The sequence below is a fragment of the Onthophagus taurus genome, chromosome 2 (assembly GCF_036711975.1).
Source record: "Onthophagus taurus isolate NC chromosome 2, IU_Otau_3.0, whole genome shotgun sequence".
NCBI lineage: Eukaryota > Metazoa > Arthropoda > Insecta > Coleoptera > Scarabaeidae > Onthophagus > Onthophagus taurus.
In genome coordinates, this window is record NC_091967.1 from 10,488,784 (window position 1) to 10,506,934 (window position 18,151).

Genomic DNA, 18,151 nt, shown 5'->3' on the forward strand with positions numbered 1-18,151 from the left:
AAAACTTAACGTCACATAGACTTAACCTCACATATTGAACAAATGTACAATTATAATTTGCATTTAAACATGAAATTAAATGTTGATTATTTTGTGTTTATAGAAACATACCTAGAACTAGAAACATTCGGGTTTAGCTGTGTTAAGAGACTGACAGCTAAACCTTAACGTTTCTAGTTCTTCTGTTAATTCTAGTTTTATATTAAATTTCTTAGTTTCAATAAAAAATATACAACAATCTAACGCTGAATAACAACTATAACTAGTACTCACACTGGACCTAAAAGACCTAAAACTAGAAACATTCATTTTTAGTTGTATATCTAAAGACTGCCCTCGTTTATTAATAAACTTTTATTTTAATTCTGGGAGAGGGGATTGGTACAAATAATTGAAATTATTATACAGATTTATTTATTATATTTGTTTCATAAGAAATTTAATGTATTTACACATATAAAAACAATCATAATCGATAGCCTTATATTATGCTAATTTTGAGTAAAAAAAATTAATTTCCATTATCACAGTACCACTAATTGTCCTGAAATAATGTAACATTCTGAGCAATTGCAGGCCGTGTGCTACTGCTATGTAGCACGGAAGTTATAATATTTTATATGTTTATATGTACAAAACACCGTTATTATTTTAACATTTCTTTTTCAAATTCATTTTAAACGAGAATTTTAAAATTGTACACATGTGAATCTGTCTTTTATTAACAATTCAATCGTTCAGTACTATTTCAAGAACAAAAATATTAAATTATACACCTATTTACTAATAGCATAATAATTATAATTATTTCAATCTCTATCTAAAGGACAAAAACTTTGGTTATAAACCTCTTTATTCGCTACTACTGCTCGTCTTAAACTTATTTATCCTATTGTATAACGTGTTTATGCTAGTTGCGTTGTCTTGACTGTCTTTCAAATAGTATAACCGAAGTCTCTTTTCTGAGTGGCATTCTAAAATATCCCATTTTTGGAAAAGTTTTAATGCATTTTTAATAGGGTCTACAGAAACACTTTCAGCTAGAAAAGAAAAATACAAATTTAGAACAATTTCAAAGTTATTAAATTAATCAACGTACGATAAAGTAGTGAACCATCCGCTAATTGTTTCTTCATTTCACTCATTATATCCCCAACCAATTCATTTTCAATTAAACTCCTCCCAATTATCTTCTCTAAAGTAAACGCTGTTGTGGCGTATGCTTCAACCAAAGATCTTAAAACACTTCTAAGATAAATTAAATAATCCGTTGCTTTCTCATTTAATTTATATTCAACAGCTGGACAGTAATCTTCATCAGAACTGTCATCGAATTGTTGAGCAATTCGCTTGCTTTTTTGAACATCTTCCGCGTTTTGATTATTCTAAAAGGAATCAAATTTTATTTTATTTTAAGTTGTTGTTAAAATTTGCTTACATAAATAAATATTTCTTTTCTTATCACCAAATCATCAATACAATCCATAATCATAATCTCTAAACTTTGGCAAGGCTTACAGAATAAAAATTCGTACTGCAAAATATCACACAGCTCAATTGCAGCATCAACCAAATCATCTCTATACACCGAACCTCTTGATAAGTCCAGTGAATATAACGCGGTTGCAACCACTGATTCGAGTGAATAAACTGTTGTTAAACTATTAGAGTAATACATCAGTTCGATTACGTTTGGTAACATCGCTACTGGCTTAATTATTTCTTCGTTATTTAGTCTTTCTTTTCTTATTAAACCTGGTCCAAGTAGTTCAATCTAAAAATAAATTTATTTTACAAATTGAATATTTATTTTATACAAAAATTAACTTACAGCATAATTAATTACATCTAAGGAATCGCCTCTAAAACCAAGATCTCGTCTAACCAAAGCAAGATCTACTCTTAACTCATCTACAGCATCTACTAATTGATCTACAGTAACACCATTTCTAAATCTATTTAATAATAGGAATGCTACAGCATTTGTTGACATCACAGCCATCGATTGAGCACAATCTATTAAAAAAATATTTTAAGAAATGTTTTTATATTAATTTATTATGCAAGAACGTACCGTATATTACGTGCTTCGATATATTTTCCACTAAAGTTTTATGTTCATCAGAAACAACATCAGTACCATACAAACTAGTAGTAGAAGGATTTGATTTCAACATTTTGGCAACAGGAGCTTTGGTTGTTCTTCCATTTGAGTTAAACGTTTTAATTAATTCCTGCAAAGAAAATTTTTCAATTTTAATTTAAATTAAAAAAAAATTTAATTTTTTAACTTACCCTGAGAGAAAATGGTTGATTAAAATCAACCCGAATCATACCATAATTACTATTTAAAACATGCCAAATTCCCTTGATAGCATTTCCAAACGTTTCCATTTCTTTAGGTTGCCCAAGTTGTTCTCTAACAAAATTACCATCAACCAGTTTTTCATAATTAACACTAACAGGAACAAGAAGAGCATCTTCAATGATCCCATCGATAAAAGCCTCAACAATTACACTAAGAATTCCATATTTGGGCATGCATGGCTTTCCGGTTCTTGTGCGGCCGCCTTCCAAGAAGAACTCAATGTTATGACCGGCCTTGAGACATTCATTCATGTATGTGTGTAAGACAGCTTTGTAAACGTGATCTTTTTGCCCCATTACAGGATCGATACGACGCTTAATGTAAAACGCGCCTAAACCTCTCAAAAGAGACCTACAAACAAAATTAAATAAAAAAAATGTAAATGTTAATATAAATTAATTTTTACCCAAAAAATGGTATCCGCAAATTATCTCCTGATGCAACAAGTGGTGAACGAACGTTATTATTTAATAATATAAATGACATTAAAATGTAATCCAAATGGGATCGGTGTAGTGGTAAAAAGATTAAAGGCAAATTCGTTTTTCCCGCTTTTTGTAACATTTCTATATGGCCAGGATGGACGACGATTGATGACACAAAACATGGAAGAAGTTTGCATAATAACCATGACGTAAATCTGAAATTAACAAAAAAATTAAATTAAATTAAATGTAAAAAAAATTAATTACAAATTAAAAAATAATTTATTTTTAATTATGGATAATTAACTTACCTAATCTAAGTCAATAAGTCAGACATAAATAAATAAAACCAATTAAAAATAAAAAAAATTAATAAAATTTAAATTAATTACCTTAATAAAAAGTCTGATAAAGTTGATCTCATATCATGTAAAATCCTCTTAGCTCTTTTCTCATTGTTTGTAACTAGCTGCGCGTAAAAATCAGAATCGTCACTGTTTGAATCTTTATACTGTTGAACGGCGGTTTTTTCAACAGCATACTTAACACGTTCATTGCCCAAAACCAACCCGGCGCACTGAGGATAATCGAATTTTTTCAGTTCATAATTTTGGGCGAGATGCTTAAAAGTGCGTTGTAAAAATCCATATCTTGATGCTTTCGGGTTATAATCAAGAATGTTTTTCAATGCGAAATTCTCCGCCGACTGGTTAACGAGTGAGTCCTGTAACATAAACGAAAGGTGTAATAAACGATTTTCTGAGAGATTCGAGAGCTTTATTAAAATGAAACGATAAATAAAGTTTACCCTATGGTTCGCGTCATAAAAACCGCGCCACGCCATTTTGGGCGACTGAGAGGTAAAAATAATGTTAGTTGTTTGTAAAGGAGCGAGGATTGCGACTCGGTTATCGTCTAAAAATACATCAACGCTCTATCATTCTACTGAGCTTAAGCTTAATGGATGGTTATAATTTGTTAAAGTAATAAAAAAAATGTAATTTTAAGTGATTTCTTTAGTTTTATTTTTAAAGCTCAATGGTTACTTAGAAATGCACAATTTTTATAAGGCTTCACAATCAAATAAAATGTAAATGAATTTTTTTTACTTACTCTGCTAGATGGGGTACACCCATAACAACTCAATCCCATCATTGGGCGTCTTTTTGGAACGACAACAGGAGGAGCATTTTCCTTGATTTCAAATATATGATTATTCCTAGCCTGAAATCAATAATACAACATAAAACACAAAGGAAATTGTTAAATTTTATATAACAAAACACGGCATCATTAAAACTACATTAGCCAACAAAAACATTTAAAAAATTCATAAAATCAAGATCTCATAATGCTCCACAGGAAATGATGGTAAACAGTAAACGATCTCAATTGTCCAACAGGAAATAAATAGTTACACATTACTTCAGGTCGCCAGATACAAAAGTGAATATGTAATCTGATGACGCCCGCATATTGTGGTCGAAATTATTCGAAGTATGCTCCAGTTAACATGATTACTCTCACCGATTAAATATTTTTTATAAGAACGAAATAAATTACCGCGTCAAAAAAATGTCGTCATAAATTACGTTAATTAATCCATTGTAAATGAGATAAGGTAATTAAGTAATTCCACTTCTGATTAAGTAGGTATCACGATTGAAAAATTGGGTTATACATGTTGTTAACCTATACTCTGGGTGATAAATATAACTAAAGTAATTTAATTGATGGCAATAATTGTTGAAGATTTTTACTGTTTGTAAAATACTTTTAATTGAAATAAGTCAAGAAGAATAAGATTTACCTTTCACAAAACTCACATATAAAGACATGATTAACGTTTTGTTAACGGAGTTTTAAGCCATTTTATATATTATAAAAAATATGTAGAAGTTATATCTAGGATTATCTATTAATCTATCTATAACCTATCTAAACAGGTTCACAAAGGGTCCTTCAAATAAACAATTTGTTCATCTTTAAAAATAATCGAGGTATGAATATAAATAAAACTTTATCTTGGGGAAAAATTCTTTAAAATAAGTATATAAACACGGTAGGATTCTCTCTAAAAATAACGGAGATAATACTATTTTTAATATATTGTTTTCATGTTAACAACAGGAAATCAATAAATTAAAAAAAAACATATTGTGACTGTATTGAAGTATTTTTTAATCATCGAAGAGTACCAAGAAATATAAAAAGCTATGTGGTATTAATCAAAGTGGTTCTAAACGCCATGAAATATCTCGAATGACTTAAACAAAACTTATTCTATTTATGCTTCCAAGGACTCCTATGCCTCAAAGCTGCCCTCCAATTCTTTACTTCAAGCAACTTCATAGAATTCCTTTTTATGTTATCTTGCCATCGCGTTCGAAATCTTCATCTTAGCCGGTTATGGCCAGTTGACCTGTCATTACTCTTTTAGGAACCTTGTCCAACCCACTGAAGTCTTCAAGACCAACAATTCTCCTTAATACCCTCTGTTCAAATACTGCTAACATTTCTTCTAATTTCTTTGTGAGCGTCCACGCTTCACATCCGTAGGTAACATATGTTTGTATGTAATCTTGATATTTCTTTGAATAAGCGATGACCTTAGAACTGCATTAGATACATAAAATGTTTTTGCACCTGTGTGGTGTAATTTATTATGCTTCACAGATAGGTAAATGTTATTGCGGATTAAAATGTTTCTAATCGATTGGAAACAATAATTCTAATCTATTAGTAATCTGCACGAAGTAGTGTAATCTGATAAAATGTGATAGACCTCTCACATTTTTGTCATTTCTAGTTTGATTGGACCACTTTATCAACACTTTATATTGCATCAATTATACACACACAAATAATACACTCTCACATTTTCAGTCGATACTCTCCGTAATCTTGTATCCCGACCAGGATCGACGCAATGCAACATAAATTTAACACTCTTCTCCGCCCAAACAACCATGACAAGCGATACAAAACCATACAACCACCGCCGATCCCCGGGCATCCTCATCGTCACGAGCCACGAAATTGTACCACGGCAAAAACTTATGAATAACAACAAAATTAAAAACATCCTTTCACTATTTTTTGACAGCGTTTCGAAGTATCAGCGAATAGAAAAATTATTACTGTGCGTTAAGATGTTTCTAATCAATTGGAAACACACAACAATTCTAATCAATTAGTAACCTGAAGATATTAACCTTCTGGTTCTGTTAACTCTTACATTTCTGCTTTGATTTAGACTAGAAGTAGCAATAAAGCTGCAATTACTAGTTCTCGCAGTTTAGGTTAAATTGAATGTATTGAAAGCGGCATTGGCAGTTTCTGTTTCTGCATTCCAATCTGGATTGAATTGATTGGAAGTTGTAATATATTAACCCCGTTGCCCCTTTCTGATTGTAACATCCATTCTACTTTCAGCATTTCTGATTAGATTACATCAATAAAATTGAAAGAGATATGATCAACTCGATTGTCATCTTCTGGTTCTAGCACTTATTTGATTTGTGACATTTGTAATTAGACTAGTTCAAATTACAGTTATAATGTGTCAGTTAGGTTGGCTACTTTTCGGTTCTGGTATCTACTTGATTTCTGGCATTTCGAGCAAGCAAAAATGAAAGTTCTGATAAGATTACATCATTTCATTATCGACATGCCCTTTCAGTTTTTAAATTATTTTCTGAGTTTTGCTTCAAACAGATTTCTAGCATTTTAATAAATACCTTTTGCTTCTGGTATTTCAGGCTGTTATCTCCTGTATTCTGGTATCCATTCGATTTCTGCCATTTCTGTTTGGATTATTTCATTATGAAGTGTATTGAGTTAACTGAACTATTATCTACAGGTTTTGATATTCTAGATATTATTAGATCAATTGGAAATGGAGTTAATCGACTAGGTTCGTATATTCATCTCTGGAATCTATTCGACTTCTGGCATATCTCGTTAGGTGAATATCTAGATTACCATCTCTTTGGTTTTAGTATTTCGAAATTACTTTGATCGGTTTTTACATTTTACTTCCAACATCCATCTGAACTTTTCCTTTTTAAAAGTTTCAGGGTTTCGTATCAACTCAATTTCAGCTTTCGCATTGATTGGAAGGGAATCAAAACAAATCCAATGTTTTTTAAAAATGTTTCAAAGGAATAGAAAAAAATATAATTCGGGTATTTTTTTTATGGCAGAATATTTGACAAGAACAAAACGAGGTAAAAATAGTTCAAAAAGATATTTAAAAACTTTGACTAATAATAGAATGTAAAAATACAAAGGTGATTTTTATGAATCATAATGATTCAAAAGTAACTCAGAGACACTTATCAACGATGACAGAATTAAAAACAAATCTATTTTGTGCAATAAAGACAAAGAATAAAGGAATTGGTGTAACAAAGTAATATGATTCTAAAAAGGAAATTCTAAAAAAAATTCTTTCAGAATAAACGATATAAACATTTCAACTGAAATTTTTTTTTCTTTTATAATATATCTAAGGAATAAGATAATTATCAATCTAATTGTATTTTTATGCGGCACATTACATTTGCAACTACTTATGTTTATATCTCCAAAATACTGTAATCAAAATAGCAAAGTCATTGCTGATGTAACAAATATATTAAAGAAGGAACAGAGGAAAGTTTATATTAAAATTGATAAAAATCAATTTTGAAAGTTTAGATAAAGGCATGTGGATACGGTGTGATAAAAAAATTATTATATTTTATTAGATAACCCGAAGTCAGGAGTAACCTTTTGTATCCCAACATCTTCAGAGATAATTTTGTGACACATATCTATTTGGAATGAACTTCAAAAGACATTGATAAAATAATTTTAAAAAATATAGGTCAAAAAAATCTCTTTCTTCACATTTAAACTATTGATGTAGTTTTATATTATTTATAAGATGTGCAATAAAAAAGATGTAAATAAAAATATGTAAAAGATAATATAAAAACAACACCAAAACGTGCAAATCTAATTCTAAAAATAAAGCAATAAATCATAATTTGAAGTTGATTACAAAATCTCTCAAAATTCAAAATTGTTCACAAACCTTTTGTTCAGCTTCTTTAGTAAGCTTTCTTCTATTTTTTTGTTCGGAAGAAAACCGTTTCAAGTTGCTCATCGTTGCCAAGGAATCATTTTGGTGACTTTCTCGGGGAGAAAACTTGTTGAAGACATCAAACATACGATTAGTTACAATATCAACCATTTTGTTAATTCTGAAACAAAAGAAAATTATTGAAGATAACTTCAAATTCATATAACCAAAATTATACAAAGATAAATTAAATTAAACCTACGTTTTTAAAGCAATAACAAAATAAGTTAAGTACAAAGCCACTGTGAGTTGAAAAGATCCATAAATAGTAAACAAAATCGACATTTTTGAAAGTTTTATTCACACAAAAAGAAAACGAGTTTTAGAGAACACAAAAGAACCGTACACTTTCGCGATCACATTTACATTAGTTATTAAGTTTGAAATGTTTTGAACCGAATAAGCCGAATATTAAATATCCGATAAACTTCATTGAGATAAGTGATAAATAACAAAAGGAAATGAAATTGTAGAACTTATTTGTTCGAGTTCGGTTCGCACTCGGTTCTTAACACTTTACAGATAGTGAACGTTTCGACCAATGTGTGTAATGATATCGTAATAACGTTTCGTTGATATCGTTTGTGCATAATGCGCAAGACTCAAGAAGAAATTTTCCTAGATGTTAATTATTATTTGCGCTCTCTCGATAAGTCAAAGGGTACACGATCTTGTAATTTTTCGATAATAAAGTCATATCTAATACGGTCGATATATTGTGGTGGTTACAGCAAAACTAAAATAATAATCTATTTATATCTTTACCACGTTATCAGTCTTTTTTGGACGATTAAAACCAATCGAAAAATTTCCGATAATAAATCGATATCAAATATATTTAAAAAAAAAATTTAATCTTAAAACATTTTTCTATAATGTGTGTTCAAGAACTTGAACTATTTCCACGGTTATTTCTCACAGGATGATCAGAATAATTCACTTCAGAAGAACGCATTCAAAATCGTTCTCATAGTTTGGTTAAAAAGTTAAATATGTTTTAATTTATTAATAATGAATTGGTTAATAATAATTTCTTAATTACATCACTTTTAAAACCTAACTATATAATTACTTGAGTAGTCACTTAAAAATACATGTCACGGTCATCGTAACGTTTAAAGATATTTTAGTTTCAAATACTTTGCGTTTAAAAATTTCTCTTTTTTAATAAAAATAAGTTTATCATAACGTAAAAACTTAAATAATAACTGTGCTTTTCACACGGTGTTTAAAAAATCTTGCACAAATGAACAATTCAATCGCCTATTTTTATTGGAATTTATATAGCTTGTCGTATATCACCAGTTATTACCCAATATGACCTTTAGAGGACAGAAATTTCGACGCAAAACGAAACACAATAATAAAAAAAAACTAGTAACCAAAGTATGTGTGCGTGTTTAAAACAACAACGAATTTATAAAGGACGACCGTCTAGATGAATAATAATCACGTCCATCGGAACGGGTCAGGGATCAACTTGGTGAACACGTGATTGCTTCGAAATTTTTACGTTATTATCAATACCAACTTTAATCTTTACTATTTGAATTTAGTTAAATACATGACCTTAATACGTGATTAATTATTTCGAGATTTTATTCTGATCAGATAATGTTTTTAAGATTGCAAGTAAAATTTTATTCAAATTGACAACTGCTTACTCGACTAAATAGTGAAAGTGTATCGCTTTTATTTCACTAAGGAAAACGTTGCAATACCGCACGAGCTGCATTACAAGTTATAATATAAGAACTGAATATCATTTAAAGAGATATTTCAACCAACAAATTCCTTAAAATGTCATAGACGTCAAAGGAATAGTTCCTATGAAATCATTGCCAAGTCAAAAGCTTTATTTAGAAAGATACAACGTAACCGTAGTAGTACAAGAAAAAAATTAATTCAAAAAAAACCACAACGTAAAGTTATTATTATAGATGTAAGAATTCAATGAATGAAGTGTGATATAAAAAGAATTTATAGAATTCTTACAATTGATTATTAACAATGAAATTACGTTTCCGTGAAATTGTATCTTGTTTACATACGCGATTATTGGAGATTAATAGGCAAATCATTTTCAAGGAATAGTTGAATAATAATTAACCGGAAAAGTTCAAGATTGTAACTTAAAACTATCGAATGAATTCAAATAATAACAATTTTATCGTACATTCCAAAATTGTGCATCACATATCTTAATAAGTATTGTTTATAATCAATTTTTAGTAATTAAAACTTTTTTAATGGGAAAATATTCGCATGTATAGTAAATATTTACAATTTAAACGTATTTATGCTTAACGTATACGGCTCACTTCCGTTGGTTAAAATAAATGTTGAATAAATACAGAAATTTTTACCGAAAACTGTTTTTAATTAACACAAACGTAGGAGTAGGATCTGATGAGCAATTAACAAACCCATCGGGAACCACTCGATGGTGACTGAGAATTAAAAATTAAATAAGTGGAAGTCTATTAATACTCGTTCTATTACGTTTGGGTATCAACTCCGCTATATTAACAACGGTTGTATTCGGATGATCAGTTTGGCAGGAACGGGTCAATAAAAGTAATTATAGAGTATTGATTTCTAATAAGTATAGCACAAAAAGGATTTTGCATAAAAACAAATAACAACAAATTAACAGTGACGACAACATACAATTGAATGTAAAAAATCGATCCATTGCATTAACTATCAACTATAATATACAGAAAAAATAAAATAAATTATTGCAAGAAAAGCAAACACCGAAATTAACTCTAAAATTTGATGAAACTGCAATTACTATCCAACATCATAGGATGAAACAGAAAGCAATCAGATAAACAAAACTTAAGAAGAAGACAATTTATTTAAGACAAACAGCAAACAAATATAATCACTAATCACAATGCAGTTATGAACCTTAGAAAATCGCTAAATTGAAAAGAATGGACACTTACAATTAGGTATGGTAATGACATGAGCACTTATTTAGTTTGTAAGATATGTTATATGAAACAACTAAGAAAAATTGAAAATATGAGATAAGTTAGGAATAATTATATCAAGAACGCCAAATCAAAAACAAAATAGAAAACTAGTATTAATAGATGTAAGAATTTCTCCTTGAGGTGTCGCCTAATAAAATTTATTTTATTCTTTGTAAGCCTAGACTTTATTCTCCACATTAATCTTGCATGATACTCTACGTGTTAATAGCCTCAATAGTCACAATATTAAGGATTTAAAGAGGTTCAAAAAAAATCCGACAGATAATCGTAATCAACACCATCATGCGGTTGGCAATACCAAAAAGTTTTTGTATTGGCACTATAATATTTGTTTTATAACTCTTAATTCAACTTAAAGACACTCGGTCTAACAACAACACAGTACGGTAGCGACTAACCTAAGAGATCTTATCATTTAGCCAATATGTAAGAATGTCTCATTTTGCGTTTTCTAATAAACAAATCTCCGTGTTTATTAAAGAGGTCAAAATAAGTACAAAAGCTATCGTTAGTCTAAGGAATTTATAGATTGTGATAAGAAATAAGTGAGAACAAAAAGAAAGAACTTATAAAAAACTTCTAACTAAAATAAAAGGTTTAGTTAAAAATTAATTACAAGGACCGAAATATATGAAATCCCTTTTAGCTACTATAGAGATATTCCCCATATTTCTGTTTGGCATGGTAATGTAATAAAATGATTAATATATTTTTATCAATGTGCGAAGTATATTAAAGAAAGAATGTGTGAAAACCAACTCTGCACATTGTAATAAACAAGCGTTGTCAAGTTTACCTCGGCCACATTCAGTCGCAAGAAGATCATATTATTGCAAAATCATTTACTAAATTCGTGGTTTTACGATGACTTATATAACAAACAGAGCTAAGAAATCATATAATGGATACTTTTTAATCTTTGAGGCTCTATCTACAGCGTGTTAATTAATTATCGTACCCGACGTCATCATTATAAGTATGCAACCAATATCACAGTATTCGTATTGCAATACCAGTACTGTGATATTGGTTGCATCTTGCAATGATGACGTCGGGTACAATAATTAATTAACACTGTATTTGGAAATTGAGTTTAACGAAATTAGTTTCTTATTGGCATAAGCTAAAGCTAGAAATTGGAAAGCGCTATCACAGCTAGAACTTAAAGCAAAGATCAAGAGGATTACACCTTGCACAAGTAAAGCGCAAGAAAAGAAACTCATTTCAATTTGGCAATGAACGAGATAAGAATGAAAAAAATCGTTTCATTAAATTATGTTTGGTACCTTAGATTTGGATTTTGAATAGTCGGCAATTTTGTAATAGACTTCGGACAAAATCCAGGTATGAAGAAATAGGAGGTTCTTATCATTAATTGAAGACGAAAAGTGGAGGTAAAGAAACGAAATTAAAGATAGAATGGGATAAAGATACTAATAACAACGAACGGAACTACAAAACAGAAGTGAATTATGACTACTATTACAAACAAAAGAAGTGGTTGACACCTCATAAAATGAGTGAATAATATTATTAACTGTAAAATCTTGTCGTTGCTGGTCGAAAATTTTATTAATTTATTCAAAAATGTAGAAAATGTAACATGCAAGGAATGTTATCTAAAACATGTCCTGTTCGAAGTGTGTATCATAGTAGTTTAAAAAAAGCTAAAGAATTGGGTTGACATATCAGAAAATAAAATGGCCTAAAAGTTCATAGTTTTGACAACCTACACTATTAATATATACACAATTATAACTAACTCGAAAATAACTCCTTAAAAATATATTTATAAACAAATATAGGCAATAACAGATCATGCATTATAAGCACAGCTACGAAGATCGAACGACTTCTACAATGATAAATAAAAAGAAATAAACATGACAACGTTGTATATAAAGAAATCTCTGTACTATCAGTGTACTTTATTTATCATTTGTAATGATAAATAAATCGAAACTATAATTAAATTAGGATAAATATTATTTATACTCTTTTACTGTTAATCAACTTAAATAAGAAAGTTAATACGCCAACCTAAATGTTTCAGGGTAACTAAAAATAGCTAATAGTTTATAGTCAAGGATCCAATATACACAACCCATTTATTAGTATCCCGTGTTCGTAATTCTTCGCTATATTGGAACAAAAATATGACTAAATATTTCAATTTCACAAATTAATATTATCGATAATGTAAATATTTACAATCAACACTAACATTTTATTTGAAATATTGGACTATGTAGAGATACGGAAACCTTATAGGATCCGACCGGAAAATTGTAATTCGTGCTTATAATAATTTTTCATGACACTGACATTGAATCTTTAATGTTCAATAGCCTTTCTAGTACAATGACCTCTCTGTACCATTTTTAAACCTAGTGAAGGTAGATTCTTAAATAAATTTTGGTTCAATTCACTAATTATTAAAAAAAATACCTGTATTAAATTTTATTAATAATAAATTTAATAATATTTATTAATTAGTCAATTTATTAATGATTCAACAAAAAATTTAGCGCATTTCGTTGATATCAAGGAAGCAGATAAAAATGTCACGTCATACAACACATTGCTTAAATTCCTTTTATATGATTACCGTTTTGGCTGTACATATGGCAGGTAAATTATTTATTTTACATCAAGTACACATGCACCGAACCGTTTGCGTTTCAATTTTTTACGTTCTACAATCCATTGCGATAATGGAAGAGATCCATTTAGACAACGCCGAGAAATGTTCTATGTAGTTATTCAATAAGCACAACAATTGTTAAGTGGAAACTTAAAGATAAAGCTGGTTACGTTTAATGGTGGTAACAATTTGGATTTAAGCCAAAAACTTTCATATTATAAATGAATTAAATGTAGAACAACGTTCTCTTAGCTAAAAAAATGTTCTTTTTATTCGGACAAGTAGTAAATTATGAGGGAATAAAAAAATAATATGTTATGGAACAAGTTTTTTGTTAATTACTTAAAAATTAAAAAAAAAATTGTTTTGTTGAAATTCACATAAGTGACTACTTTACTATTTTTAAATGTGCCATATCACAACTTTTCTGTTAACATTCTAACGTATAAATAAATGGAGTTAAAAGAAGGGTGGTTTTAAAAATACATCCCCAAGAATCAGGTTTTAGTTTACATTTAAAACTATTCATAGACTTATATAAAACAGCTTATTTTTAAAAACACAAAATTAGACACAAAGGAATGTTTCATCCCTTTCCTTGTTAAAATTCTCACAAAATACAAAATAAATTAAATAACTAAAAAACAAACCTTGATATGCCTTCAGTAAAAAAGTTCGGAAATAACCAATAAATAAGCCCCATGAAAAAAAGTAATTCAATGGCGGTTTCCATATTCGGCTGAAAGAATAAATAGGGGAAACCGGCGAATATATGGCCACGTACACGAGAAGGATCCCCAACACAAACGTCTTCGCGCCCGGACGTTTGAATGATGCTTTCAGCCCTCGGATGCAAGCAATGGTTCATTTTTAATAAACCAACCGATTAAAATCGGGAAAAGTGTTTGTATTTTTTGTGGTTTAAGTTTCCGAGATTCCGAACGCGCACTTTTTCATAGTCGGAACGGAAGTTGCTAGCACAGAAAAGAGCACGCGACTGCTGGAGGTATGCTTCGGTCGCGAACGGATCGACAGAAAACCTCGGCCACGCCAAAACCGCTCGACACCGCCGCGGCAACGTCCTTTCTCTTTTCGACCTAGCACCGATCTTTGTCCCACTCACATTTCCACCCAGGTCGTGGAGAACACAATTGGAGTTGATGTACTGTTAGGAACAGATCCGTAACTATTTTCAAACAGATATTTATATTTTCAATTATTTACGAAGAAGTTTAATTTTAATATATTTTCATAGATAGCGCTAGTGTGTAATAAAAAATCGTTTATATATAATAGTAAAGATAAGAAAAGCAATAAAAATGAGCAAAAATGGCAGAAAATTGCAAACTGTTTGTTGAAATGTATCAACATATCTTCATATCCATGCCTATTACTTTTAGTGATAATTGTGGTGAACAAAATAATAACCATTGTTAACGGTTTTGGTTCTTGCACATTGAGCAAAACTAAAAGTGTCTTCCATCAGTAAGTTATAATGGTGGCCATAAAATAATGTATTCAAGAATCGTTAGTCTACAACTTACAGTACTTCTTACATTGTAGATCAAAGAAATTATGAATATTTTTTATAAGGATTTCCACCTGAACACGTAGACGTAGTGTTGCATAAAATAGACAAAGTACTAATAACATTGATAGGTATCAAGGATGATATTTAGTGATATCAAGAACTACGTTGAAAAATGATAAAAAAGATGTCGACGGAAAAATTATTGAAAACCAGGATTTGATGATGTTCCGTTCCAAATCAAGACAGCCCCGCAGACCACAAGTCAAGAAGAATTTTTATTTAAATTTCAGCTCCAGAGCGACATATTCGAAAAATCAGAACCTCTCAGAACCAGCGATTAGCAGAACCACCCGCAACAGATCGAAAGCTCTATTACAATGATTACAATTCACACTGCTGGAACAAATCTGCAAGCAGGTTAGATTTGAAAAATCGATATTAGTTATTTTCTCTGTGTGAGAAATCAGTGAACTAAATGTGAAATAAAACAAAAAAATTCAATTATAAATAAAATTAACTGAAGATTTCAGCCTTTGTCTTCCAAAAATAAACCAATATGCAACATTAAAGGAATAACACGTTTTGATATCTAATTCTGTTTACAAACACAGAGAGAGAGATACAATTGCTAATCATTTTTTTTTTAAACGACACAATCCGTTGTTGCACGATTGCCATCGTTAATAAAAAGATAATTGTTACTAATAATAGTCTCGTAAATAATAGAATTTTAATAGTTGAACCAATAGCAAGTAATCATAAATAATTGTCCTTTATGAACTTTCGATTGAGTTTAATCAAAATATACAATGCAAAAAAATATTTACAAGTGTTGTTCATAGTGACAGTGAATTACCTCCTTGTGATTGAAATTTAACGATTTTTTTACAATTAATATATTGGAAAAAAACAAATATTATATACAGGTTGCCTCGAAAATGTGTGTACAACGGAAGACTATAGATTCCTTGGCTCAAAATAGGTCGATTTAAGTTAAATTATCTATATCCAAAGTTACTTCTTAAATCGGTGCCTATTACGACGAGATTTTGTAATTGCAATGACGTAAAGAAGGCTTGCAAATATTTAAAAATACTTTTTTCTGGCATAACCACTTACGTAATCAAAATCTTACAAGAGACAAAAAAGTTATAATAAAAGAAATATGGAGTAATATCTGCTGAACACATGACTTTGCCATCATTTCTGTATTTCTAAAATTGTATCGGAAACAATAAAAAGATGTTAATTGAACCTAGGAAAAATCATTTAAACTGACTTACGGAATTATAAAAAATTAAAGAATTTATTTTGCTAACTTTGACATCCTGTAGCAACGAAATGAAGCAATTTTGGATATAGATAACTTAAATCAACCTATTTTGAGCCTATTATTCTTCCATTGTACACGCATTTCGGAGACACCTGTATAAAATATAATATAAATATTGCATATACAGGTGTTTCACTTTAAACTTCCATGTCACGTATCTCTGGAATGAGTTGAGATATTGTAGTTTTGTAAGAAGTTTATGCTAGAGTTCGTAAATGACTTCAGTTCTTACGTATTGTTATTATTCATTGTACAAAAATAAAGGTGGCGCTGCAGTAGAATAACGAAAACTGTGCAACTTTCCTTATTAACGTTGATTTGAAAAACTTCTTTGAGGTATTATAAGGTTTCTTTGGTAGTTCCAATTATTATTATGGTGAAAAATGTATTTGGTATCCTAAAATGTAATTTTAAGAACTGAAGGCATTTATGTACTCTAACAACTTGATACAAAACTAAGACATCTCAACCCATTACAGAGATACTTGGGCCTGCACGTTTTAAGTGAAACGCCTATATATATCTTTATTATAACCAAAATAATAACAACAAAAATACTTACCGGTTTTATTATTTTCCTTACCTATATAAAAATTTCCAATAAAAACATAATAACAATCACCTATTCATCTCAAGTGTTCAAAACATAAAAACAGCAAAATCATTTTCAACGTGGTTTTATATACGTACGTTATTCGCAATTAAAAAAGCGTAGTGCGTTTTGTGGTAAAAATAAACTGCGTCAGAAAAGAAATCATTTTGCTGACGAAAAGGATTTACACCGAAAATAAATAACTTTTCCTATATTTATTGTTTGTCTAATAATATTATCCATTTTTATCTTATCAATATCTTCATTTTTTACTTATTTTTTTTAAATTTATCATCAAAGAAAATATTAGTGTTAATAAGTGTTTTTAGGTGGCAAACACAAAAATTATGTTGAAATACGGTCCTGTTTTTAAACTAATGACGAAGTATGGCGTGATCTGGTGGATAAAGAGAGAAGTAATTGCATATTATGTTGGGTAGAAAGGAATGGGGCGAAAACAGAAGGCGTACATGCAGTAATTATGCACTCAAGTGATGTTCAAAACTATAGTCAGGATGTCAGTGCACCAAAACAACCTTGATAAATAAATATCTTAACAAATACATATTTCGTAAAACATAGTTAAAAATATCCCAAATTTTATAAGCAACACGCAATTGAAATTACAATGATCAAAATCATGACTCACCAAAACTATTTTATATTTTCATAAAATACTTATCTTAACCACTAATAAAATATAATCAATTAAACAATTAAAATAAGTCGCGCTTAATGACTTCAAACCAATTACATAAGTAATTTTTTAAAATACCCAACCCAAAGAAAATTGAGGTTATGTTAGCATATTCAATGTCAAAGAAGATTAAAACGAATCATAATCACTTACCGGCTCTTAAATTGTTGCTAATTCTTGGAACAATTATTTCAACAAAATTCAAAACGATCAATACATTTCTTTTCACAGATTTTCAAATAAATGAGAGCGAAAAACTCCTACACCTGGCAACGTGTGCAATCACGCGATGACAAAACTGCTTCGGTGCCGGATTTTTTAATATTCAACGATACCCTACAGAGTCTTTATGAATCAATCGAGCGAAAGTCTCTATTTAAAGCTCAACTTAATAAATCGAATCGCAATAATTGCCGTTTTAAATGGGA

The 18,151-nt window shown here is 29.8% G+C and overlaps 1 protein-coding gene across 4 annotated transcripts; it reads right to left on the reverse strand.

Moving 5' to 3' along the window:
- Positions 1 to 687: 687 nt before the first annotated feature.
- Positions 688 to 18,028, reverse strand: LOC111426824 (glycerol-3-phosphate acyltransferase mino). Of its 4 annotated transcripts, none has more exons than XM_023061608.2 (11): positions 17,877 to 18,028; positions 7,874 to 8,042; positions 3,907 to 4,017; positions 3,186 to 3,517; positions 2,775 to 3,008; positions 2,296 to 2,719; positions 2,075 to 2,234; positions 1,832 to 2,016; positions 1,439 to 1,774; positions 1,100 to 1,385; positions 688 to 1,040 (listed from the first exon to the last, which is right to left on the reverse strand). In XM_023061608.2, exons 2-11 carry the CDS (start codon positions 8,030 to 8,032, stop codon positions 853 to 855), a joined length of 2,415 nt encoding a protein of 804 aa, XP_022917376.1. In that variant the 5' UTR covers positions 8,033 to 8,042; positions 17,877 to 18,028; the 3' UTR covers positions 688 to 852. The 4 variants fall into 4 exon arrangements, with proteins under 4 accessions (XP_022917376.1, XP_022917377.1, XP_022917374.1 ...); XM_023061609.2 differs by lacking the exon at positions 17,877 to 18,028 and adding an exon at positions 16,997 to 17,091; XM_023061606.2 differs by lacking the exon at positions 17,877 to 18,028 and adding an exon at positions 14,221 to 14,595.
- Between the last annotated feature and the right edge of the window lie 123 nt (positions 18,029 to 18,151).

Coding starts and splice junctions, on each gene's coding strand:
- LOC111426824 (XM_023061606.2), bottom strand. CDS start 14,438: ATGAACCATTGCTTGCATCCGAGGGCTGAAAGCATCATTCAAACGTCC. Junction 2,017..2,074: donor ATCGAAGCACGTAATATACG/GTACGTTCTTGC, acceptor TTTTTTTAATAG/ATTGTGCTCAATCGATGGCT. Junction 1,775..1,831: donor TAGATGTAATTAATTATGCT/GTAAGTTAATTT, acceptor ATTTATTTTTAG/ATTGAACTACTTGGACCAGG.